The sequence below is a fragment of the Anolis carolinensis genome, unplaced genomic scaffold (assembly GCF_035594765.1).
Source record: "Anolis carolinensis isolate JA03-04 unplaced genomic scaffold, rAnoCar3.1.pri scaffold_14, whole genome shotgun sequence".
NCBI lineage: Eukaryota > Metazoa > Chordata > Lepidosauria > Squamata > Dactyloidae > Anolis > Anolis carolinensis.
Window position 1 is genome coordinate 10,543,949 of NW_026943825.1, and position 26,649 is coordinate 10,570,597.

The 26,649-nt window shown below is 38.9% G+C and overlaps 2 protein-coding genes across 8 annotated transcripts in view; both read right to left on the minus strand.

Moving 5' to 3' along the window:
* Positions 1 to 16,173, minus strand: part of LOC100566259 (unconventional myosin-Ie) — a 90,853-nt gene extending 74,680 nt beyond the window's left edge. The window contains exon 1 of the mRNA XM_062965156.1: positions 15,843 to 16,173. Coding sequence (XP_062821226.1) covers positions 15,843 to 15,845 — 3 coding nt within the window. The 5' untranslated portion in view covers positions 15,846 to 16,173. The remainder of the gene's footprint in view (positions 1 to 15,842) is intronic.
* An 8,566-nt stretch (positions 16,174 to 24,739) lies between these two features.
* The window catches only part of pi4kb (phosphatidylinositol 4-kinase beta), an 82,734-nt gene continuing 80,824 nt past the window's right edge, over positions 24,740 to 26,649 (minus strand). For all 7 annotated transcript variants that reach the window (XM_062965157.1, XM_062965160.1, XM_062965159.1 and 4 more), the window contains one exon: positions 24,740 to 25,617. In XM_062965157.1, the coding sequence (XP_062821227.1) occupies positions 25,436 to 25,617 (182 nt within the window). In that variant the 3' untranslated portion in view covers positions 24,740 to 25,435. The remainder of the gene's footprint in view (positions 25,618 to 26,649) is intronic.

Here is a 26,649-nt window from a genome sequence, read left to right on the forward strand (position 1 = left end):
ATGACCATTCATCATTCACTGCACCCTCGCAGTGATGTTGACCGGCTATATCTGCCTAGAAGATCAGGGGGCAGAGGACTCTTACAAGTAAAACAAGCAGACAAAGAAGAAGAACATGCCCTGGCAGAAGATGTAAAGCAAAGTGAAGAACCTGCTTTGATTGAAGTCAAAAATCAGAAACTCCTCAAAGCACAGCAGACAAAAAACCAGTACAAGAAAACCACACTACAAACTAGAGCTGACAGCTGGCACAACAAAACATTGCATGGAAAGTTCCTTGACAAAATTGAAGGAAAAGCTGATAAGGAGAAGACCTGGCTCTGGCTCACAAATGGGACCCTGAAGAAGGAGACAGAAGGCCTGATCCTTGCAGCCCAGGAGCAAGACATCAGGACAAAGGCCATTAAGGCCAAGATCGAAAAATCAGCTGATGACCCAAAATGCAGACTGTGCAAGGAAACCGACAAAACCATTGATCATATCCTCAGCTGCTGTAAGAAAATCGCACAGACAGACTACAAACAGAGGCACAACTGTGTGGCCCAAATGATCCATTGGAACTTATGCCTCAAGTACCACCTCCCAGCAGAAAAGAACTGGTGGGATCACAAACCAGCAAAGGTCGTGGAAAATGAACACGCAAAGATACTGTGGGACTTCCGAATCCAGACTGACAAAGTTCTGGAACACAACACACCAGACATCACAGTTGTGGAAAAGAACAAGGTTTGGATAATTGATGTTGCCATCCCAGGTGACAGTCGCATTGACGAAAAACAACAGGAAAAACTCAGCCGCTATCAGGACCTCAAGATTGAACTTCAAAGACTCTGGCAGAAACCAGTGCAGGTGGTCCCGGTGGTGATGGGCACACTGGGTGCCGTCCCAAAAGATCTCAGCCGGAATTTGGAAACAATAGACATTGACAAAATTACGATCTGCCAACTGCAAAAGGCCACCCTACTGGGATCTGCATGCATCATCCGAAAATACATCACACAGTCCTAGACACTTGGGAAGTGTTCGACGTGATTTTGTGATACGAAATCCAGCATGTCTATCTTGTTTGCGGTGTCATAAAATAAATAAATAATAATAGTATCTTGTTTGCTGTGTCATAAAATAATAATAATAATAATAATAATAATAATAATAATAATAATAATAATAATTTCATCTAGCTATGTTAAATCAGCATGAAACTCCAATTTCTCTGTGGTGCCCACAAGCAAGAGCTCTTTCTTTTCTCCTCCTCTTTTCTCTTCCTTCTTTCCAAAAAGTTCTGTGTTGCCGTCCCTCTCCGTTTCGCCTAGCAACCGGCTTTTGTCCGGTCGCTGTGGCAACAGGACGTTTTGTCAAGTTTGCCCCCAAAAATGTGGCATCATGGAGATTCCCAGGGACCACCAAGGAAGGCCTTGCAGGAAGAAAGAGACAAGGAATTCAGGGCTCAAAGGCGGAAAACAATGCAAAACTGGATTAAAAGTTGGAATTGAATTAAAAGCCTCCATCTCTTCCAGCCCCAGAATATTAGGATTTGCATCCAGGAAATATAAAAAAGGGGCTGCTGTTATCGCTCTAAAAATGAGATTATAATAGTCACTCTCTAGCAACTAGAAATTCAATGTATCCTGTATCTAGCAGTCCTCAAGGGTGCCGGTTAACTGAGTCTACTGTATGTATGTATGGGGTATGTACATACATAATATATTCCTCAATACATATATGCATACACAAACAGAGCATACCTTTGTCCACATAAGCCTGACCTACTGAACTCAACAAAATACTATTTTCCATATATATATATATATATATATATATATATATATATGTATTGCATTTATTATTTTACTCTATTTATTATTACTTGTATTATTTTCCTGTATTTATTATTATTATTACATGTATTATTTTACTCTGTTATTATTAAAAAGATACATAAGCACATTGACATTGAAGAAGATGAGAATAATGATTTGATCAGAGTTGGACAGTCTTATCTTAAATTTGAGCTTTATGTAAATATTCAAAAACATTCAACCTACTGATGCCTCAATTAATGTAATTTTATTGGTATCTATTTTTATTTCTGAAATTTCCCACCCTTGACTTATACTGGAGTCAATGATTTCCCAGTTTTTTTGTGGTAAAATTAGGTGCCTCAGCTTATATTCAGGTCGGTTTATACTCGAGAATATACGGTATTTTATTTTGTGTATAAGTGGGCCATTTGTGTTGAGTTTGTCTACTCAGGAACCCATTCATATTGTACTCCATGCAGTCATGCCAGTGGACACATTCTGCCAACCTAGCAGTTCGAAAACATGCAAATGTGAGTAGATCAATACGTACTGCTCCGGCGGGAAGGTAACGGCGCTCCATGCAGTCATGCCAGTGGCCACATGACCTTGGAGGTGTCTATGGACAACGCCGGCTCTTCGGCTTAGAAATGGAGATGAGCACCAACCCCCAGAGTCGGTCACGACTGGACTTAACATCAGGGGAAACCTTTACCTTTACCTTATCCGAGCCTCGCTTATCCAAGGTTCTGGATTATCCAAGGCATTTTTGTAGTCAATGTTTTCAATATATCATGATATTTTGGTACTAAATTTGTAAGTACAGTAATTACAACATAACATTACTGCATATTAAACTACTTTTTTCTGTCAAATTTGTTGTATAACATCATGTTTTGGTGCTTAATTTGTAAAATCATAACCTAATCTGATGTTTAATAGGCTTTTCCTTAATCCCTCCTTATTATCCAAGATATTTGCTTATCCAAGCTTCTGCCGGCCCATTTAGCTTGGATAAGTGAGACTCTACTATATTTATTTACAGTATTCATATAGCGCCCTTCTCACCCCGAAGGGGACTCAGGGTGGATCACATTATACACACATAGGGCAAACATTCAATGCCATATAAACATAGAACAGAGACAGAGACAGACAGACGCAGAGGCAATTTAACCTTCTCTTGAGGGGATGTTCGATTCTGGCCACAGGGGGGAGCAGCTGCTTCATCATCCACTCCATTTATGAATTTAGCACCAAAATATCACGATGTATTGAAAACATTTACTACAAAAATGCCTTGGATAATCCAGAACGTTGGATAAGTGAGTATTTGATAAGTGAGACTCTACTGTATTATTATTATTATTATTGTATGACACAGCAAACAAGATAGAGATGCTGGATTTCATATCACAAAATCGCAAGTCGAACACTTCCCAAGCGTCTAGGACTGTGTGATGTATTTTCAGGTGATGAGTGCAGATCCCACTCGGGTGGCCTTTTGCAGTTGGCAGATCGTGATTTTGTCAATGTCTATTGTTTCCAAATGCCAGCTGAGATCTTTTGGCACGGCACCCAGTGTGCCCATCACCACCGGGACCACCTGCACTGGTTTCTGCCAGAGTCTTTGCAGTTCCATCTTGAGGTCCTGAGAGCGGCTGAGTTTTTCCTGTTGTTTTTCGTCAATGCGACTGTCACCTGGGATGGCGACATCAATGATCCAAACCTTTTTCTTTTCCACAACTGTGATGTCTGGTGTGTTGTGTTCCAGAACTTTGTCAGTCTGGATTCGGAAGTCCCACAGTATCTTTGCATGCTCATTCTCCAAGACTTTTGCAGGTTTGTGATCCCACCAGTTCTTTACTGCTGGGAGGTGGTACTTGAGGTATAAGTTCCAATGAATCATTTGGGCCACATAGTTGTGCCTCTGTTTGTAGTCAGTCTGTGCGATTTTCTTGCAACAGCTGAGGATATGATCAATGGTTTCGTCGGTTTCCTTGCACAGTCTGCATTTTGGGTCATCAGCTGATTTTTTGATCTTGGCCTTAATGGCCTCTGTTTATTATTTATTTATTTACAGCATTTATATTCTGTCCTTCTCACCCTGAAGGGGACTCAGGGCGGATCACATTGCACACATAAAGGCAAACATTCAATGCCATGACATAGAACAGAGACAGAGACAAGACGCAGGCACTGGGCTGGCCTCAAATTCATGACCTCTTGGTCAGAGTGATTTGTTGATTTGTTGCAGCTGGCTTGCTTTCCAGCCTGTGCCACAGCCCGGTCCATTTGTCCTGATGGCTTGCTCCTGGGCTGCAAGGATCAGGCCTTCTGTCTCCTTCTTCAGGATTCCATTCGTGAGCCAGAGCCATGTCTTCTCCTTATCAGCTTTTCCTTCAATTTTGTCAAGGAACTTTCCATGCAATGATTTGTTGTGCCAGCTGTCAGCTCTAGTTTGTAGTGCGGTTTTCTTGTACTGATTTTTTTGTCTGCTGTGCTTTGAGGAGTTTCTGATTTTTGACTTCAATCAAAGCAGGTTCTTTATTATTATTATTATTATTATTATTATTATTATTATTATTATTATTATTATTATTTCCCAGAAGTTTCTTCCTTCCTTTTCTTGGTGCCGCAGTGCCAGGGCTCACCCTCCACTCTGCTCTCCTTTCCTGATTGAAGCAAGGTAACTAAATACAATTCCATCTCCTTCAGGAGAATAGATTCTATTTCGCCTCGGGGTTTGCAAAGGGGATGAAGCGCTCAATGCAAACCTTCTGCCTTTGCCAGGATCCCTTCCATTGTTCCAAAGGGGCAAAACGGGAAGGGAAAGGGACGTTTGGCAATGTCTCCTGCAGATTCCAGGCTGCCGAAAGGAATGCAAGGAGGCCCTTGTTTGCAGAGCAAACACACACCGCGCCCTTCCACGGCATCCCGCCCAGGCGGTCATCATGCAAACAGAAGCGGTCGCACCTACCTCTTAAAAAGGGGTTCGAGGTATTTGGGGCAACACAGGAACATGCCGAGGGACTGACATGCACATGGCTTGGCATTAGGATTATTATTAGCAGTACTAGTATTTATGTCCAATTTTCTTAAATGAGACCCAAAGGAAGACCTAGACTGAATCTTGGGTTACCTACACACACACATACATGCATATACATACATATGGATATTCTCTCTCTCTCTCTCTCTCTCTCTCTCTCTCTCTCTCTCTCTCTCTCTCTATATATATATATATATATATATATATATATAAATGTAATGTACGTTTGTAAGACTGAGTAAACAACAAAACCACTGACCCAAATCACACTAAATTTGGCCACAAAATACATAGTCATCCAATCTATGTCTTTCAATTATAAAAACCCTAAAATAACAATAATAATAATAATAATAATAATAATAATAATAATACCAATAATAATAATAGAGAAAATCAATAAATGTACCATATATTCTCAAGTATAAGCTGACCCAAATATAAGCCAACCAGGACCCTCACCTGAGTATGAGCCGAGGGGGGCTTTTTCAGTCTTAAAAAGAGGGCTGAAAAACTAGGCTTATACTCGAGTATATCTATATATATAAAAGGGTCATGAAATTTTGGCCTAGGACAAAACAACAAAACTACACATTCCAGAAACACTAAACTTGGCAGCACAACCCCTCATCCATGCCTCTATGTTCATACAACAAAAAGAAAAGAAAAATAAAGTCCTAATTAGAGGGAGAGGAATAATTGTCTTTATCCAATTGCTGCCAGTTAGAAGGCTAAGCTCCGCCCACTTGGTCTCCTAGCAACCCACTCAACCCAGGGGACAGGCAGAGTTAGGCCTCAGGCCTCTTCCACACTGCCTATAAAATACTGATTATCTGATTTTAACTGGATTATGTGGCAGTGTAGACTCAAGGCCCTTCCACACAGCTATATCACCCATTTATAATGGACTTAATGTCAGGGGAAAACCTTTACCCTTGACCTTAACTACCACCAGTTCCTCAATACTTTATTTCCCATACCACCATACGTTGCCACAGCAACGCGTGGCCGGGCACAGCTAGTACAGTATATAAAGATGTAATGTGCATTTTTCCCATGGAGTAAACAACAAAACCACTGAACCCAATCACACCACATTTGGCCACAAAAGACATAGTCATCCAATCTGTGCCTTTCGATAAAAAAAAAAACCCTAGAAAAATAAAGTCCAAGTAATAGAGAATGAGGAAGAGCCGTTCTCCTCCTGGCTGCCAGTTAGAACGGTAGGCCCCACCCCCTTTAGGCCTCGCTCACTTCGTGTCCTAGCAACCCCCTCAGTTGTGTTCCTCAATACTTTGTTTCCCATACCACCACACTTTGCTAGAGCAACGCGTGGCTGGGCACAGCTAGTATACATATATACAGTAGAGTCTCACTTATACTCGCTTATCCAACATTCTGGATTATCCAACACTTTTTTGTAATCAATGTTTTCAATATATCGTGATATTTTGGTGTCAAGTTGTAAATACAGTAATTTCTACATAGCATTACTGTGTATTGAACTACTTTTTCTGTCAAATTTGTGGTATAGCATGATGTTTTTGTGCTTAATTTGTAAAAGCATAACCTAATTTGATGTTTAATAGGCTTTTCCTTAATCCCTCCTTATTATCCAACATATTCGCTTATCCAACGTTCTGCCGGCCCGTTTATGTTGGATAAGTGAGACTCTACTGTGTGTGTGTGTGTGTGTGTGTGTGTGTGTGTGTGTGTGTGTGTATATATATATATATATATATATATAATCTCCACACACACACAAATGCCTCAGAGTCTGGTGAAGTCTCCTTTTCTGGAGGTTTTTTGGCAAAGGCTGGATGGCCATCTGTCGAAAGGGGGGGGATCGAATGGTGTCTTCCTGCGTGGAGTTGGACCAGATGGTAATATTAATAATATTAACACACAACAAACACACAACAATATTAACAAACACACAACAAACAATCAGACCCAGATAACACCTCCCAAAAAAGGATTCCCTCAACCAGAAAACAGCCAGGCCTCGAACCTGCAAGGCCATTCAATGCTAGTCAAGGTAACTAATTGCAACATTCATACTTCCTACACTCAGACTATTCATTACTATTCCACCTGGCCAACCAACAATTCCACAAGGTAGAAAGCGGCCAGGCTTCCAAACAGCAAGACTATTCACTCCTCTTCAACCTGGCCAACCAAGATTTCCCTTAGATGTAAAACCCTCACTTTTGGAACCCATCAGGGCACTCTGTCCCATTCAACCAGTCCAAGTAAAGAGGCCCCTATATAAAAAGCGCACAGGCTTACAAGCAGTGAGGCTATTCAGTGCAATTCTAATTGGCCACAGCAACGCGTGGCAGGGCACAGCTAGTATAATATATTGCTGTGGCGAAGTCTGGTGGTCTGGGAAATAAAGTATTGAGGAATTGGTGGTAATGAAGGTAAAGGGTAAACGTTTTCCCCTGACATTAAGTCCAGTCGTGTCTTACTCTGGGGGTTGGTGCTCATCTCCATTTCTAAGCCGAAGAGCCGGCGTTGTCCGTAGACTCCTCCAAGGTCATGTGGGATGACTGCATGGAGCGCCGTTACCTTCCCGCCGGAGCAGTACCTATCGATGCACTCACATTTGCATGTTTTCAAACTTCTGGGTTGGCAGAAGCTGGGGCTAACAGTGGGGGCTCTCTCCGCTCCCCCAATTCAAACCTGTGGCCTTTCAGTCCAGAAGTTCAGCAGCTCAGCGCTTTAACACGCTGCGCCATCAGGGGATATTATTTCCTAAAGGTTGTGAATATACAGTATTTCTGATTGGGTTTTTTTGTCTGTTGGAGGCAAGTATGAATGCTGCAATTAGGGAAAATGATTAGCATGTAATGGCCTTGCAGCTTTAAAGCCTGGCTGTTTCCTCCCTGAGTGAATTTTTTGTTGGGAGGTGTTACCTGGCCCTGATTGTTTCCTGTCTGGAATTCCCTTGTTTTCAGAGTGGTGTTGTTTGTGATATTTTATCTGCTTCTACTATCTGTGGCCCTGAGAAAACAGAGGATTTGCCAGACTTTGATGATGGGAATACTTTGTTGGGAGGTGTTAGCTGGCCCTGATTGTTTCCTATCTGGAATTCCCCTGTTTTCAGAGTGTTGTTCTTTATTTAGTGTTCTGATTTTGGAGATTGTACTGTTCTGTTTTATTATACCACATTAATTTTTATATATTCTGATTTTAGTGTTTTTGAATACTTGGAGCCAGATTGTATTCATTTTCACAGTTGACCGCAACACAACAACAACAACAACAATAATAATAATAATAGTATTCATAGTAATAATAATGACTTTGGTAATACACAGTGCTTCACTCCCTTCTCAGCTTCCTTTCTGGAAGAATCCTTTCTTGGGAGGTGTTAGCTGGCCCTGATTGTTTCCTTTGTGGAATTTCCAATTTCCCTGCTTTAAAGAGTATTGCTCTTTATTTACTGTCCTGGTTTTAGAGATTATATTGTTCTGCATTATTCTATCCCAGTAATTATTTCATATTAAAGTAGAATCTCACTTATCCAACATTCGCTTATACAATGTTCTGGATTATCCAACGCAGGCTGCCTTTTCGTAATCAATGTTTTTGTAGTCAGTGTTTTAAATTCATTGTGATATTTTAGTGGTAAATTTGTAAATACAGTACAGTGGAGTCTCACTTATCCAACATAAACGGGCCGGCAGAATGTTGGATAAGCGAATATGTTGGATAATAAGAAGGCATTAAGGAAAAGCCTATTAAACATCAAATTAGGTTATGATTTTACAAATGAAGCACCAAAACATCATGTTAGACAACAAATTTGGCAGAAATAGTAGTTCAATACACAGTAATGCAATGTAGTAATTACTGTATTTATGAATTTAGCACCAAAATATCACGATATATTGAAAACATTGACTACAAAAATGTGTTGGATAATCCAGAACGTTGGATAAGCGAATGTTGGATAAGTGAGACCCTACTGTAATTACTACATAGCATTACTGCGCATGGAACTACTTTTTCTGTCAAATTTGTTGTATAATATAATGTTTTGGTGCTTAATTTGTATAACGATTACCTAATTTGATGTTTAATCGGCTTTTCCTGAATCCCTTCTTATTATCCAACATATTCACTTATCCTGCCGGCCTGTTTATGTTGGATAAGTGCAATATATCTACTGTAGATCAATAATCTTATATTATCTGCTTAGAACTGGATTATATGAGGCTCCTTCTTCACAGCTGTATAAAATGCCCATTGAAGTGGATTATATGGCAGTGTGGAGTCAAGATAATCCAGTGCAAAGCAGATGATATAAGATTATAAATGGGTTATATAGCTGTGTGGAAGGGCCTTGAGTCTACACTGCCATATAATCCAGTGCAAATTAGATAATCTGTGGAAGAAGCCTAAGTGAGGCCTAAGTCTGCCTGTCCCCTGGGCTGAGTCGGTTGCTAGGAGACCAAGTGGGCAGAGATTAGCCCTCTAACTGGCAGCAATTGGATAAAAAAAAATTATTGCTCTCCCTCTAATTAGGACTTTATTTTTCTTTTCTTTTTGTTGTATCAACCTAGAGGCGTGGATGATGGGTTGTGTTGTCAAATTTTGAGGTTGGGGGGCCTGTACTTTTGTTGTTTTGTCGGTCGCCGTGATGCCATCACTCATTTATATAGATAGATAGATAGATAGATAGATAGATAGATAGATGTGTATTGTATGTTCAAACTAATTTTTGGTTCTCCCCCATGTTCTTATAGCACTTTTAACTTCCTCCATCTTTACAAGTCTCACTTAGTGCACTTTGATCGGCCCATCCTTATGTTTTTATTGATGTGTTTTAACTTTGTCTTATTAATGGTTTGATTTTAATTGTATGCTTTAATTTTTCATTTGTGCGTTTTCAGTATTTGATGTTTTTGTATGTATACTCTTTTGCATTTGTAAGCCACCCTGAGTCCCTGCGGGGAGATAGAGGCGGGGTACAAGAATAAAATTATTATTATTATTACAGTAGAGTCTCACTTATCCAACACTCGCTTATCCAACGTCCTGCCGGCCCGTTTACATTGGATAAGCGAGACTCTACATTATTATTATAATATATATATATATATACACACACACACACACACACACACACACACTTACTTGTAAACCGCCCTGAGTCCCCTTCAGGATCAGAAGAGTGGGATATAAATGTTTCTAATAATAAATCATAATAAGATGGCCCTTCCAACTCTAGGATTCTATGACATATCTTTATAACAGTCCTAGTGGCCATCTGTCGGGAGGGCTTGAATGGTGCCTTCTGCACCTGTGGGTTTGGACTGCATGGCCTTTGGGGGTAAAGGGCCGGACACAATGGGAAAGGCTTGATTCCTTTTTTCCATGCATTTGGCTGCTTCCGGTCCCTCCTCCCCATTCAGTTGTTTTGGTGCCAGGACTCACCCTCCACTCTGCTTGATTATTATGTTTATTTATATCCACCATTAAGTAAATGGGAAAGAAGCATCCCTTGAACAGCCATATATTTTCCAAACAGGGGAACATGTTTACTCTGCGTGTGGCAAACCATGAGCAACCCGTTTCGGTATGTAGCAAAGTGTCATCTTTGGGTCGGGAAACCTTGAGGCTGGGGATAATCCTACGCTGGTATCAGGGGAGAGGCCCGGAAAGTTTGTTCCCTGTTTTTGGGAAGGAGAAAGAGGAAGAAACCGGGAGCGTGACTCAAATCCCTATCGTCCTTGAGCCTGGAGGCTGAAACGCTGGGTCAAGCCTGGACCTGCGCACAGGTTTTGCCCCAAACGGACAGGAAAACAAGCAGCATTTCAACATGCCAATGTGAGTAGGTCAATAGGTACCGCTCCAGCAGGAAGGTAACAGCATTCCATGCAGTCATGCCGGCCACATGACCTTGGAGGTGTCTACAGACAACGCCGGCTCTTCGGCTTAGAAATGGAGATGAGCACCAACCCCCAGAGTCAGACATGACTGGACTTAACGTCAGGGGAAACCTTTACCTTTACTACTACTACTATTATTATATTGTTATCGTTATAGTTGCTATTATTATTATTATTATTATTATTATTACTACTACTACTACTATTATTAGCAGTATACTATTATACTATTATTATGATTATTATATTGTAATTTTTATTGTTATTATTACTACTACTATTATTATATTGTTATCGTTATAGTTACTATTATTATTATTACTACTACTACTATTATTATATTGTTATCGTTATAGTTGCTATTATTATTATTACTACTATTATTATTAGCAATATACTATTATACTATAATTATAATTATTATTATATTGTTATTGTTGATGTTACTACTATTATTATATTGTTATTGTTATAGTTACTATTATTATTATTACTACTACTACTATTAGCAGTATACTATTATTATAATTATTATTATATTGTTATTTTTATTGTAATTATTATTATTATTACTATTATTATATTGTTATTGTTATAGTTGTTATTATTATTATCATCATTATCATCATCATTGGGTTGTTGTGAGTTTTCCAGGCTGTCTGGCCATGTTCCAGAAGCATTCTCTCCTGACATTTCACCCACATCTATGGCAGGCATCCTCAGAGGTTGAGGGGTATTATTATGGTCATTATTATTCTATCTTATACAAGTTTAGCATTTTTTACTGGAAACAATGGTAATAATTTACCTGACCATTTTGGTGTCCCTTATCCAGAAATAATAATAATAATAATAATAATAATAATAATAATAATAATTTTTCAACAACAACAATAATAACAGTAATATATTTCTGGATCAGGAATACTTATATAGAAAATAATAATAATAATAATAATAATAATAATAATAATAATAATAATAATATCCTATATAAGCATTCCTGATTCAGAAATATATTAGTTATTATTGTTGTTGTTGTTAGCAGGAGAGGCAACATTATAATTTCCTATACAGGTTTAATATCCCTTCTCACCCAGAGGTAGGTGAACTACATCTCCCCTAAATCATTGTCAATTTCTCCCAAATCCCTCCAGTATTTTCTGTTGGTCGTGGGATTCTGTGTGGGCCAATTTTATCATTGGTGGGGTTCAAGGAACTCTTTGATGGCAGGTGAACTATAAATCCCAGCAACTACAACTCCCAAATGCCAAGGTCTATTTTGCACATACTCCACCAGTGCTCACATTTGGGCATATTGAGTATTCATGCCAAGTTTGGTCCAGATCCATCATTGTTTGAGCCCACAGTACTTTTTGGATATGGATGAACTACAACTCCCAAAATCAAGGTCCGTATCCAACAAACCCTTCCAGTATTTCCTGTTGGTCATGGGAGTTCTGCGTGCCAAGTTTGGTTCAGTTCCAACATTGGTGGAGTTTAGAATGCTCTTTGATTGCACGTGAACTATTAATCCCAGAAATTATAACTCCTAAATGACAAAATCATTTCTCCCCCTCCCCCCCAACCCTATCAGTATTCAAATTTGGGCGTATCGGGTATTTGTGCCAAATTTGGTGCAGTGAATGAAAATACATCCTGCATATCAGATATTTACATTACAATTCATTACGATTTTGTTTTCTATTATTATTATTATTATTTTATTATGACACAGCAAACAAGATAGATATGCTGGATTTCGTATCACAAAATCACAAGTCAAACACTTCCCAAGTGTCTAGGACTGTGTGATGTATTATTATTATTATTATTATTATTATTATTATTATTATTATTATTATCATCATCATCCTATACAGGTTTTGTTCCCCTTCTCCAAGAATGTATTATTAATCAACATCATTATAATTCCCTATACAGGTATAATACCCTTTCTCCAAATTGTATTAAAAGTGTCGTCATCATCATCTCATATCCTATACAGGCTTACTATTAGTATTAGGAGCCCCATGTAGCGCAGTGGGTTAAATCGCTGAAATGCTAAACTGGCCGACTGAAAGGTCGGAGGTTCGAATCCAGAGAGCGGGGTGAGCTCCTACTGTCAGCTCCAGCTTTTGCCAACTGAACAGTTCGAAAACATGCAAATGCGAGTAGATAAATAGGTACTGCTCCAGCTCCATGCAGTCATGCCTGTGGCCACACGACTTTGGAGGTGTCTATGGACAACGACGGCTCTTCGGCTTAGAAATGGAGATGAGCACCAAACCCCCAGAGTTGGACACGACTGGACTTAACGTCAGGACAAAACCTTACTACTACAACTATTATTATTATTATTATTATTACTATTACTATTTACTATACAGGTATAGTATCCTTTATCCTGAATAACAACAGCAGCAGCAACACAACAACAACAACATTGTATACAGATTTAGTATCCCTTCTCCAGTATATTATTATTATTATTATTATTATTACAGTAGAGTCTCACTTATCCAAGCTAAACAGGCCGGCAGAAGCTTGGATAAGCGATTATCTTGGATAATAAGGAGGGATTAAGGAAAAGCCTATTAAACATCAAATTAGGTTACGATTTTACAAATTAAGCACCAAAACATCATGTTAGACAACAAATTTGACAGAAGAAGTAGTTCAATACGCAGTAATGTTATAAGCCAACCAGGACCATCACCCGAGTATCAGCCGAGGGGGGCTTTTTCCGTCTTTAAAAAAGGGCTGAAAAACTAGGCTTATACTCGCGTATACACAGTCATTCCCCAGTGTAGATGCACCCAAAACGTCCAATCCTTCCCTCTCTTTTATTTTCTTTTTTTCAACCAGCTCCGGAAAAAAGTCAGAAAATAGTCCGAGAGCTATTTCCGAACGGATTGTTTCTCAACCTTGCAATTTGGGAAGGTGATTCAGCCCCAGTTTAGGCGGCGGAAATGGATGAGGAAAAAAAGAAATGTGTTGCTCAGCCTTCCCTTGAAAAAAAGAGGAAAGAGTCAGAGGTGAAACTAAAAAGAAAGAAGGGATTTTGGGTTTCAATGTCTTTAAAAGACAACAACGGTATGACCCCTGTATCTGAGAAACCGTGGATAATAGTGAACCCCAGTGACAGGAAGGACATCCACCACAATTATACCATAGAGGAATTTTTATGATTATAATTATGACTATGACTGTTGTTGTCTTTGTTGTCGGTGGTGGTGCTTACCTCTATTTCTAAGCCAAAGAGTCGGCGTTGTCCATAGACACCTCCAAGGTCATGTGGCCGACACCTCCATTACCTTCCCGCCAGAGAAATGTGATCTACTCACATTTGCATGTTTTCGAACTGCTAGGTTGGCAGGAGCTGGAGCTAACAGCAGGAACTCACCTCTCCTCAGATTCGAACCACCAACCTTTGGGTCAGCAAGTTCAGCACCTTAGTGGTTTAACTTGCTGCGCCACTGAGGGCGCTTGTATTATTATCTATATATATATATAAAAGGGTAATGGAATCACGGCACCGAACAAAACAACTAAACTAAATGCCCCACAACCTCGAAAATTGACAGCACAACCTCTCATCCACGCCTCTACATTCATACAACAAAAAGAAAAGAAAAATTAAGTCCTAGCCACAGCAACGCATGGCCAGGCACAGCTAGTATATTATATTCTAACTAGCTGTGCCCGGCCACGCGTTGCTGTGGCGAAGTATGTTGGAAGGGCCTTGAGTCTACACTGCCATATAATCCAGTGCAAATTAGATAATCTGTGGAAGAGGCCTAAGTGAGGCCTAAATCTGCCTGTCCCCTAACTGAAACCTGGCTGTCCCTTGGCTGAGTTGGTTGCTAGGAGACCAAGTGGGCAGAGATTAGCCCTCTAAACTGGCAGCAATTGGATAAAAACAATTATTCCTCTCTCTCAAATTAGGACTTTATTTTTCTTTTCTTTTTGTTGTATCAACCTAGAGGCGTGGATGATGGGTTGTGTTGTCAAATTTCGAGGTTGGGGGGCCTGTAGTTTTGTTGTTTTGTGGGTCGCCGTGATGCCATCACTCATTTATATATATAGATAATAAATTATAATATAATATGTATTATTTTATTATAATATAATAATAATAATAATAATAATAATAATAATAATAATAATAATAATAATTCCTTCTTAGAGACAATTAGATAAGTCTGAATTTCCATCCTGTAACATTAGGTAGACTGTAAACTCATTTTTATGATTATTATTATTATTATTGAAATATTAACACTTTGTTATAAAAATCTTTCAAATTATTAGAAGGAATCATTGTGACATTATTATTATACATTTTAACTGATATATTTTCAATTGTATAGGAATCATTGTGCCATTACTACTACTATTATTATTATTTATATGATTTTTAACTGTATCGCTTTCACAATCATTAGTCACTCTGTGTCCCAATCTTGGGGGGGGGGGGGGAGTGCAACGTAATTCAGTATGCTACTACTATTACTCCTCCTTCTATTATTGTTATTATTTATGTAATATTATTATCATTTAATATTATATTATTCCAATTTCTAGCAGTCCAGGGAGCCTAAAAGATATATAATTGTTTTTATATATAATTAAATATATAGAAATAATCTATAAAATTATATTATTTATATACAAATATTATATAAATATTATTTAAATATATATGCTATATATAAAATACAATATGTTATATACAATTATATAGAAATAATCTATACAATTATATTATTTATATATAAATATTATTTATAAATATACATATATATTATAAATGAGATATATAATAATATTATTATAGGCTTACATAATATATTTTCCTCTTGGGGGAGAAAAAAATAAATAGGGAAACAAGCCAAAAGCTTCAGAGAAGCAAAAACAAACTCAAGTGACTATACTAAGCTCTCTTGAGCTGTAAAGTTGGTCAAACTTTGCCAAACCTTTTGGAGTTCACTTTAACTCCCTTCTTCTCCCAAATTCCAATTAAAATCAAGGGGAGGGGGATAGTTTATTGTTTCCCAAGGATAAATAAAAGGCAAGCAGTGCACTCACCATGATGGAAGTTTCCCGGATGGACTCTCCAACTCCTGGCTTGCAATGGAAAAATCCTCGCAGGTGGAAGCTGATCAAAGTCCCATCTTGCTCCCAGGTGGTTTTAATGCCTAATCCTTCCTTTTTCTTTTGAATGGGGACTCCTTTCTCCTCCAAACTGCTTTTTCCCAACCCCAACTATATAGTAAAACTAGAGCAAACTCTCTGCTCTTCCTCTCTGCATGGGCTGGGCCAACAGGAAGGAAGGAAGGCAGGTAAGGACAGGTAAGCTTCCTACGTTTGCCTGCCTCCTTTCTCCTGGAAAAAAAAAAGATATTTGCTGTGAATTAACCAGAGGGTGGAGGAATGGGAGTTAAAAAAAAAAAAAAAGCCCAAAAAGGAATTCAGTAGCGCCCCCTGGAGGCGCAGAAAGATAAAGACGCGCAGCTCACAGGCAGAAACTTATGCGAGCCCGACCTCTAGTGGCCAAAAGGGGGAACTGCAACACATCAGATTATTATAGGTAAAGGTAAATTTATTTATTTACTACATTTATATCCCGCTCTTCTCACCCCGGAGGGGACTCAGAGCGGCTTACAAATTTATTTATTTATTTATTTATTTACAACATTTATATCCCGCCCTTCTCACCCGAAGGGACTCAGGGCGGCGTACAAATTGGCAACAATTCAATGCCTACGCATAATTAAAACAGCAATGAAAATCCAATAAAACAATTAAAACAATATAAAAATATAAAACATATGATTAAAATCCATTCCTCCAAAATCCTCATGCTGTAGCCGTAAATCAGTCCGGGGTCGTCTTTACCATTTAATCTTCAAAAGCCTGGGCACATAGCCATGTTTTCAGGACTTTTCTAAAACTCAGAAGGGACAAATCAAATGTACATAAAATATATTATTAGCATAGCACAATATAAGCATTAAATTACTATATTGTACTATATCATTATATGGTAATATTATTAGTAATATTCTCTCTGTCGCATAGTCGTTTCCGACTCTTCGTGACCTCATGGACGAGTAATATTACATTTAATATATAATATATAATTAATATATTATATTATTATTAGTATAATATTGTACAGTGTTCCCTCACTTATCGCTGGGGTCAGGTTCCAGGACCACCCGCAATAAGTGAAAATCTGCAAAGTAGGGACGCTATATTTATTTTAATACAGTAGAGTCTCACTTATCCAACACTCGCTTATCCAACATTCTGGATTATCCAACGCATTTTTGTAGTCAATGTTTTCAATACATTATGATATTTTGGTGCTAAATTCGTAAATACAGTAATTACTACATAGCATTACTGTGTATTGAACTACTTTTTCTGTCAAGTTTGTTATATAACATGATATTTTGGTGCTTAATTTGAAAAATCATAACCTAATTTAATGTTTAATAGGCTTTTACTTAATCTCTCCTTATTATCCAACATATTCGCTTATCCAACGTTCTGCCAGCCCGTTTACGTTGGATAAGCGAGACTCTACTGTACTTATACATTATTTTAGTAGTTATACACTATTTTAAGTCTTTATCAACCAATTGTGTGTTGATAAATCGTCTCCTTCTCCTCCCGTTGCCCCTTGGGCTCCTTTTCTCTCCCTTCAGCGCTCCTTCCTCCCTTCCTTAGGCTGTCAATTGTAATTTTTTATGATTTATAATAGTCTTTTAGAGTTTATTGAAAAACCGTGAAACAGCGAATCCACGAAAAGTGAACCGCGAAGTAGTGAAGGAACACTATATTAGTATAATATTGTATTACATTATAATACTATTATCCATATTATAAGCATTAAATTACTATATTGTACTATATCATTATATGGTAATATTATTAGTAATATTACATTTAATATATAATATAATTAATATTATTATATTGTATTATTATTAGTATAATATTGTATTACATTATAATACTATTATCAATATTAAAAGTATATACAATATATTTGGGACCCCCGGTGGCTCAGTGTGTTAAAGCGCTGAGCTGCTGAACTTGCAGACCGAAAGGTCCCAGGTTCAAATCCCGGGAGCGGAATGAGCGCCCGCTGTTAGCCCCAGTTCCTGCAAACCTAGCGGTTAGAAAACATGTCAATGTGAGTAGATCAATAGGTACTGCTCCAGCGGGAAGGTAACGGCGCTCCATGAAGTCATGCCAGTGGCCACATGACCTTGGAGGTGTCTACGGACAACACCGGCTCTTCGGCTTAGAAATGGAGATGAGCACCAACCCCCAAAGTCGGACATGACTGGACTTAATGTCAGGAGGAAACCTTTACCTTTATACAATATATTATATATTTATAAATTATATATATATATATATATACAGTAGAGTCTAATCCAACATTCTGGATTATCCAACGCATTTTTGTAGTCAATGTTTTCAATATATCGTGATATTTTGGTGCTAAATTCGTAAATACAATAATTACTACATAGCATTAATGTGTAATGAACTACTTTTTCTGTCAAATTTGTTGTATAACATGTTTTGGTGCTTAATTTGTAAAATCATAACTTCTTTTGATGTTTAATAGGCTTTTTCTTAATCTCTCCTTATTATCCAACATATTCACTTATCCAATGTTTTGCTGGCCCATTTATGTTGGATAAGTGAGACTCTACTGTATATAGCCTGTAGAATGAATATACTGTATATACTCAAGTATAAGCCTAGTTTTGCCTTTTTTTTAAGACTGAAAAAAAACCCTTGGCTTATACTTGGGTGAGGGTCCTGGTTGGCTTATATTCGGGTCGGCTTATACTCAAGTATATATAGTACATTTATTATTATTGGTATTATTACATTTATTATTTTACTCTATTTTTATTACTATTAATACGTTTATTATTTAACTCTGATATTATTATTACATTTATTATTTGACTGTATTTGTTAGTCTTATTACATTTATTATTTTACTTTATTATCATTAAAAGGATACATAAGCACATTTACATTGAAGAAGATGGGAATGATGATTTCAACAAAGTTGGAAAGCCTTACCTTAAATTACAGTTTTATGTAAATATTCAAGAGCATTTCACCTTCTGATGCCTCAATTAGTGTAATTTTATTGATATCTATTTTTAGTTCTGAAATTTACTGCTCTCGGCTTATACTAGAGTCAATGTTTTCCCAGTTTTTTGTGGTAAAATTAGGTGCCTCGGCTTATATTCGGGTCGGCTTATACATGAGTATATACGGTAGTTCCCAACATGTGGTCCGTGGACCACCAGTGATCTGCAAGAACTAAAACACAGTCTGCAGCCACACCGTTACTACTACAAATGATATTACAGCGCAACAAAAAAAATTCCTGGTGTCTTAATTTTTAGGCTTGTTCCTGGTGTTATTTGGGGTGCTGATTGAGAAAATTGCATTGGATAGACCACATCAGCACTAGATTATTAAATATGGTTTTCTGTGGGCAAGTAGATAGCAATTACTGGATGGTATATGTATCAGAAACTAGAGCTGATGTGGTCTATCCAATGCAATTTTCTCAATCAGCATCCCAAATAACCAAGCCGAATCTAAAGTTGACCAAAAACTGATTTGTAACCTTTTTTAGTACTAATATTGGAGAGTGGTCCCTGGTCAAAAAAAGGTTGGGAACCTCTCAATGATACAGAATCTGAAAAATGCTTGCCTATCTCTTTCTTCATTAAAGTGTTGCTGGGCTACCATTATTACTTTTGTTGGGTGCTATCTTTATTCATCAAGATAAGCCGAGTTTTTCAGCCCTTTTCTTGATCTGAAAAAGCCTCCCTCGGCTTATAATTGGGTCAAGGCCAAGGCCAGGCAACAGAACCTGGAGGCCATGGCTTGCAATATATATATTTCTCTCTTACCTTCCCTTGTCAGTGTGTTTTCTTTTGCAAAGCCTCCCTCGCTCTTAACCAAGGGAATGTTTTGAAAAGGGAGAGAAGCCCTTGCAAGTCAGGAAGAAGAAAAAATATATATCCATTAATCTTATAAAAGCATTTCCCCCGAAATATTTCTTAAACCTTCCTACAGGATATATAGACATTAACCCCCTGCATGCATTTGCAATCCCTATGTACTTATATACCTGTATCTATCTTTATATGTGAATTATATATGAATTTCCCCCTCATGGTTGCAGGTTTTTGCAAGTCCTATATACATATAGATGCATGTACCTATATATCTGTATCCGTATACAGTAGTCTCACTTATCCAACACTTGCTTATCCAACGTTCTGGCTTATCCAATGCATTTTTGTAGTCAATGTTTTCAATACATTGTGATATTTTGGTGCTAAATTCGTAAATACAGTAATTACTACATAGCATTACTGCATATTGAACTACTTTTTCTGTCAAATTTGTGGTATAGCATGTTTTTGTGCTTAATTTGTAAAATCATAACCTAATTTGATGTTTAATAGGCTTTTCCTTAATCCCACCTTATTATCCAACATATTTGCTTATCCAACATTCTGCCGGCCCGTTTATGTTGGATAAGTGAGACTCTACTGTATATAGCCTGTAGAATGAATATACTGTATATACTCAAGTATAAGCCTAGGTTTTCAGCCTTTTTTTAAGACTGAAAAAAAACCCCTCGGCTTATACTTGGGTGAGGGTCCTGGTCGGCTTATACTCAAGTATATATGGTACATTTATTATTATTGGTATTATTACATTTATTATTTTACTCTATTTTTATTACTATTAATACGTTTATTTAACTCTGATATTATTGTTGTTATTACATTTATTATTTTACTCTATTTATTATTGCATTTATTATTTGACTGTATTTGTTAGTCTTATTACATTTATTATTTTACTTTATTATTAAGCACATTTACATTGAAGAAGATGGGAATGATGATTTCATCACAGTTGGAAAGCCTTACCTTAAATTACAGTTTTATGTAAATATTCAAAAACATTTCACCTTCTGATGCCTCAATTAGTGTAATTTTATTTATATCTACTTTTAGTTCTGAAATTTACCAGCCTCGGCTTATACTGGAGTCAATGTTTTCCCAGTTTTTAATGGTAAAATTAGGTGCCTCGGCTTATATTCGGGTCGGTTTATACTCAAGTATGTACGGTATTTCTCCCATTAAGTTCAGTGCCAGGGAAGTAATAATACCAATTTGTTCTGCCTTTGTTCTCGGTGACACCACAGCAATTTAACCAATTTGATTCTGAGATTTCAAGCATCATTTCCCAACCCAAAAAATATCTCCCAACTGCAGGTGGAAACAACTGCCCAAAAATGAGACCGAAGCCCACAACATCTGCAAATATCTAGCACGTTCCCTTCGAGGGTGCTTTATTATTTATTTATTTATTTATTATTCTTATGAATATTAGAAATACCAGTTCATTTCACAGGCTTGATCGTGGGAGTCTTGGCCGGAGTGGGAACGGGAAGACGGAGGAGGGAAGGGAAGATCCACCCAGGACACGACACACAAAGTCAGGCACCGGAAACATTGGGGAGCCGCCCGAAAAAAGCCGGGACGTCAATGCCAACCTGTCATTAAAAATAATGGTAATAACAACCTCCGACTCTCTGGGAGGAGGAAGGGCGGGCGGTTTGGAGTATGGCGAGCGTCACATCTCAGCCCTGAAGACATCCGAGACCCAAAAACTGAATGACTAGGTGGCCGGTTTTGGAGAGCTGACATCTCTCCTTTTTTTCTACCATCTGTCTTAAACTTTCGCCATCCGTTTCTTCTTGCCCTTTGCATTAATTTCCCTATCCAAAATCGCATATCTGTAATTGTGCCTTTGGCTGAAAGGCTGGGCAGAGAACACAAGCCAACATTTGCCCAAAAGCAGCGGCTTCTGGGGAAGGAAACTCCTTCCAGAAAATGGGTCCCAATGAGTATATTCAACCATAAGAAGGACAGTCATTAGCTGCCCCCCCCCCCCCGACTCTGAACAAAGGATGCCCCCAGGCAGGAAAGGCCAGGGGATGAAGCTTTTCAATGCTAATTAGGGTGATTAACGGCAACATTCACACTGGCCTCCAACTGACAGAGTTCTTCTCTCACCCTGGACTTTCCACAAATATATATAAACCTTCCGTGCTTAGTTTCTCCATACCTCACAACCTCTGAGGATGCCTGCCATAGATGTGGGCGAAACATCAGGAGAGAATGCTTCTAGAACATGGCCATACAGCCCGGAAAACATACGACAACCCAGAGTTGGGAGACTTTGTGCATCCCTTTGTGCCAAAATGGGGATGGACATCGCGGCCAAAGGCAATTTGTGTGGTTGCAAAAAATGGCCAGGAAAGAGCCTGCCTCTGTTTTGGATACAAACAATTAAACCAGGAAACGTTTGATCCTTTTGATGCCGTTGGACTTCAAGTCCCATCATCTCCTCCAATGGGCTTTATATTATGGGCATTGTGGTGTAATAGAAGTCTGGAGAGGCCACGTGTCTACGGTGCTGCCACGTTCCACTGGATTTCGAGATCTGGATGAAGCAAATCAGACTTGTCTCCACTCTCTCCCCAATTCGGCTTTCATCAAGGGATCATTGTAGTACCTGGAGCCTTAAGACCACTTTTCTGCCAGTCTTTGCCATCTTATCTTCCAAAATGCAATGTACCAAAAGGTTTTTCAACCTGGAAGACATCCTTTGGGTGTCTCTCGCACGCAGAACAAAAGCAAGGCTTTTTACATCCTTCAAAGTGTTGAAATGTTTTGATATACTCATCCGTAAAGATGTCCAAATTGCAGTCTCATTCGTTTGGTGAAAAACCCAAAACAAAGCAACGAAGATTGAGCTGAAAAATGGGATGGTCCACCTTCTCGCCTTTCATTTTTATGGCATTTTCCATCCCACTGATGCCCTTCTGCTCAGATCATTGTCTCACACAGCTTTTTCCAAAAGCCGTTTTGTGCCTTGACGTCGATAAGTGCTACACAAACCAACCTATATGCTCTGGAGGAAATAAAAGTATCTTTGGAAGAGAGATTTAGGAAAAGAAATCCAGAGAAAGAGTGGCAGAAAGCAAGAATGTTATTTAGACACACACAGTGCCATGATATTAGGCTACCAATCAATGCTTGCAAAAGATTCACATACATAGACTTTAAAAAACATTGTATTTTGAATGAATTAAAAAAGGACCAACGCAAAGTCGTCTTTTCTGGGGAGTTGCTGAAAGGACAGTAAATGAACACAAGGTTTGATTTGGAAACTTTTATGGGAGGATTTCAGTCAGTCCTGATGGAGATCTGGAATACCTCATTTATTATGCTGGACGATATAATGCTTGTTTCCCTTCTAAACAAAACAAGAAAGGGGGAATTATGGAACATTCACTATCGGAGATGGAGAAGGCACTATCTACGGCCCGAAGGGCAACGCGGCTAGTAAGAAAACATGGTAGCCTCTGCAGTCCTCATGATTTTTGGTTTCTCTCTGCCTGGAAGTTGTAAAAGAAAAGGGCGCTTGTTACGAAGATGGCAGTCAAGGGTTGGAAGAAGGAGACTCTTCGTGAGCCAACCCACAATACAGAGAGAGGAAGAGACAGGCTGCCGAGTGCAAATTGAGATGATCACACGACACAGTAAAACCGCTGCCGTTCTGCTTTAACTCGTACGGCTGCCTTCTTTGGATTTGTAGTTTTCGTGAGGGCCTGGACAGCTTCAACTGAGGATTTCAAAAGCCTCTGCCTAAACTGCAAATCCCAGGACTCTATAAGAGGCAGCCATAGTCAGTAAAAGCGGAATAGCCGTGGTTTTACAGCCTTTGCATCATAATCTAAACATCTTGACATATTGCCGGGAGGAAAGTTTGACAGCGTTGCGGAAGAGAAGGTAGGGATTGTTACTCAGTTGAGAAAATCCAGAAGGTAAAGGGCCAGAATTTAACCAATCACAGGAAAATGGAACAGAAGGTAGGGATCGCTCGTTAATCAATTGTAGGAAAACGAAGGTAGGGATCGATACTCAACCAAGCATGTGAAAACGGAGAAGGCAGGGATCATTCTTCAACCAATAGTAGGAAAACATTGAAGGTAGGGATCATTAGTGTACTAACCACTAGTAAATGGAGGCGAAAGTAGGGATTATTCTTCAACCAACTGCAGGAAAATGGGAGGGGGGAATAGGGATTGCGATCATTATTCAACCAATTGGAGGAAACAGGGGGAGATAGGAATTTTTTTACTAAAATACAGGAAAACTGAGAAGATAGGAATCCTTACTCAACCAACGGAAGGTAAACAGAGGGGAAGGTAGGGATCATTCCAGCTGCAGATAAATGGAGAGGGAGGTAGGGACTGATATTCAATCGATTGCAGGTAAACACAAGGAAAGGTGGGATCCTTACTCAACCCATTGAAGGTAAACAGAGGGGAAGGTAGAGATCATTCCAACTGCAGATAAATGGAGAGGTAGGAATTGATATTCAACTGATTGCAGGTAAACAGAGGGAAATATGGGATCCTTACTCAACCCATTGCAGGTAAATGGAGGAGAAGGGAGAGATCATTAGTGAACTGATCACAAGTGATTTTGTAGTTTTATGTGGAAAATTCTGCGGGTGAGTAAAACAGCTACAACACACACACCATACTAACAAGACCGTGAGCTTCGGCTATCAATGGCAACGTGACCCAAAAGTGGAGTGTTGTCCCACATAGCAAACCGTGCAACAGAGAGAGACACACACACAAGAAACAGAAGGTGGGAGAGGAAAATCCGGGGTGCTTTTCTGTGGCATCTTCCCCACAATGTGTTATGACAGTGCTCTTGGAAGGGTGGGACGTTTCAACCCATTTGGACAAATGTGTCGTGAAATTCCCCACCTCTGTGTTGTGAAATGTGCCATAAAGGGGAATTAAAACAAAATTCAACATGGGTGGAGACAGTGGAGGGGAGGGAATTTAATCGTCTTGACGGAAAATGCACACACATGAAAAAAAACACCCCACATGCGCTGGTTGAAAGCGGGGAGGAGGGGAAGGAAGTAAGAAAAACGGAGGCTCAGAAACAGCGGCATTCCTTGACCCTGCGCCGGAACAAATCCCTTTCTCGCTTTCTTTCTCTCTCCCTTTTTTCACTCCCTCCTTCCCTCCCCATCTCACCTGGACCCCCAAGAAAACATTTGTGAGATGCGGAGGGAAGAGAAAAAGTCCGGAGAATGTGAAGAGGTATCATAATACTGAAATAAAAGATCTGGGAGGGAGGAAGGGAGGGAGGGAGGGATGGGTGCACGCCAGGCACATGGTTCCGTGCGGAATTGTTTTCTCGTTTCTCCACAACGTCCGGAAGGATCCATCCCTGCTGGCGGCTTCCCAAGCCAATTCCCAGAGGTTTTTGTTTCTCGTCCAAGGGTTTTCGAGGTTCCTCCTTCCGCGGCCGACATCCCCAAACCCCAGAAACGCCCAATGCCACCACCTCAGGTGTCTAAAAAGAAATCCGAGTGAACGATGGCCGCTGGGACGTCTTGTGCTCCTCAAGACAGGAAAGGGAAGGGGAAGAGAGCCCGTCGGTTCCCCTCTCCCTCCGCACACCGTGCCCCGCGTTTTGGGAGAAGGGGCGCAAAGAGCGAGGGCCCGGTCACATGATGCCGTTGGTGAGGTACTGGAAGCCGTCGTAGAGCTTGGTGGTGATGGAGCGCATGGAGCCGTCCACCATCTGCTCCACCAGCAGCTGGAGCTGCTCCTCCGTCATGTTCATGTGGAAGCGCTCCTTCAGGTTGCGGATGGTGCTGGAGCCGTGGAAGCAGGGCAGCTGGGAACCTGAAGAGGAGACAAGCGCGTTCAGAGTCTCCCGCACAAGCGGGACGTGAGCCAATATTTATTTATTACTTATTTACTACATTTATATCCCGCCCTTCTCACCCCAAAGGGGATGCAGAGTGGCTTACAAATTAAATTTACATTTTTGTATTATATTATTAGCATAGTACAGTGATGGCCAACCTATGACACGTATGTCAGCACTGACACGCCTAGCCATTTTTGCTGACACGCTGCCGCATGCAGATTGATTGGATGACTATATATTTTGTGGCCAAATTTGGTTTTTGATTTATTAAATACAGTTATATATTACAATTATATATTTTTGTTATTTAAACTATACCTATTGCAAAAAAATTTTTTTTCTCAAAGTGACACACCACCCAAGTCATGCTAGGTTTTTTTAGTGAATTTTGACACACCAAGCGCAAAAGGTTGCCCATCATTGGCATAGTACAATACTGGTAATAAATTACTATATTGTACTGTATCAATATACTGTAATATTATTAGTAATATTACATGTAAAATATAATATATAATTAATATTATCATATTGTATTATTAGTATTATATCATATTACAATATAATATTATGAATATTATATGTATATACAATATGTTATAATTATTATATATTATTGTAAATTATATTGTGTGTATGTATGTGTGTGTGTATATATATATATATAGTCGTTTCCGACTCTTCGTGACCTCATGGACGAGTAATATTACATTTAATATATAATATATAATTAATATATTATATTATTATTAGTATAATATTGTACAGTGTTCCCTCACTTATCGCTGGGGTCAGGTTCCAGGACCACCCGCAATAAGTGAAAATCTGCAAAGTAGGGACGCTATATTTATTTTAATACAGTAGAGTCTCACTTATCCAACACTCGCTTATCCAACATTCTGGATTATCCAACGCATTTTTGTAGTCAATGTTTTCAATACATCATGATATTTTGGTGCTAAATTCGTAAATACAGTAATTACTACATAGCTTTACAGTGTATT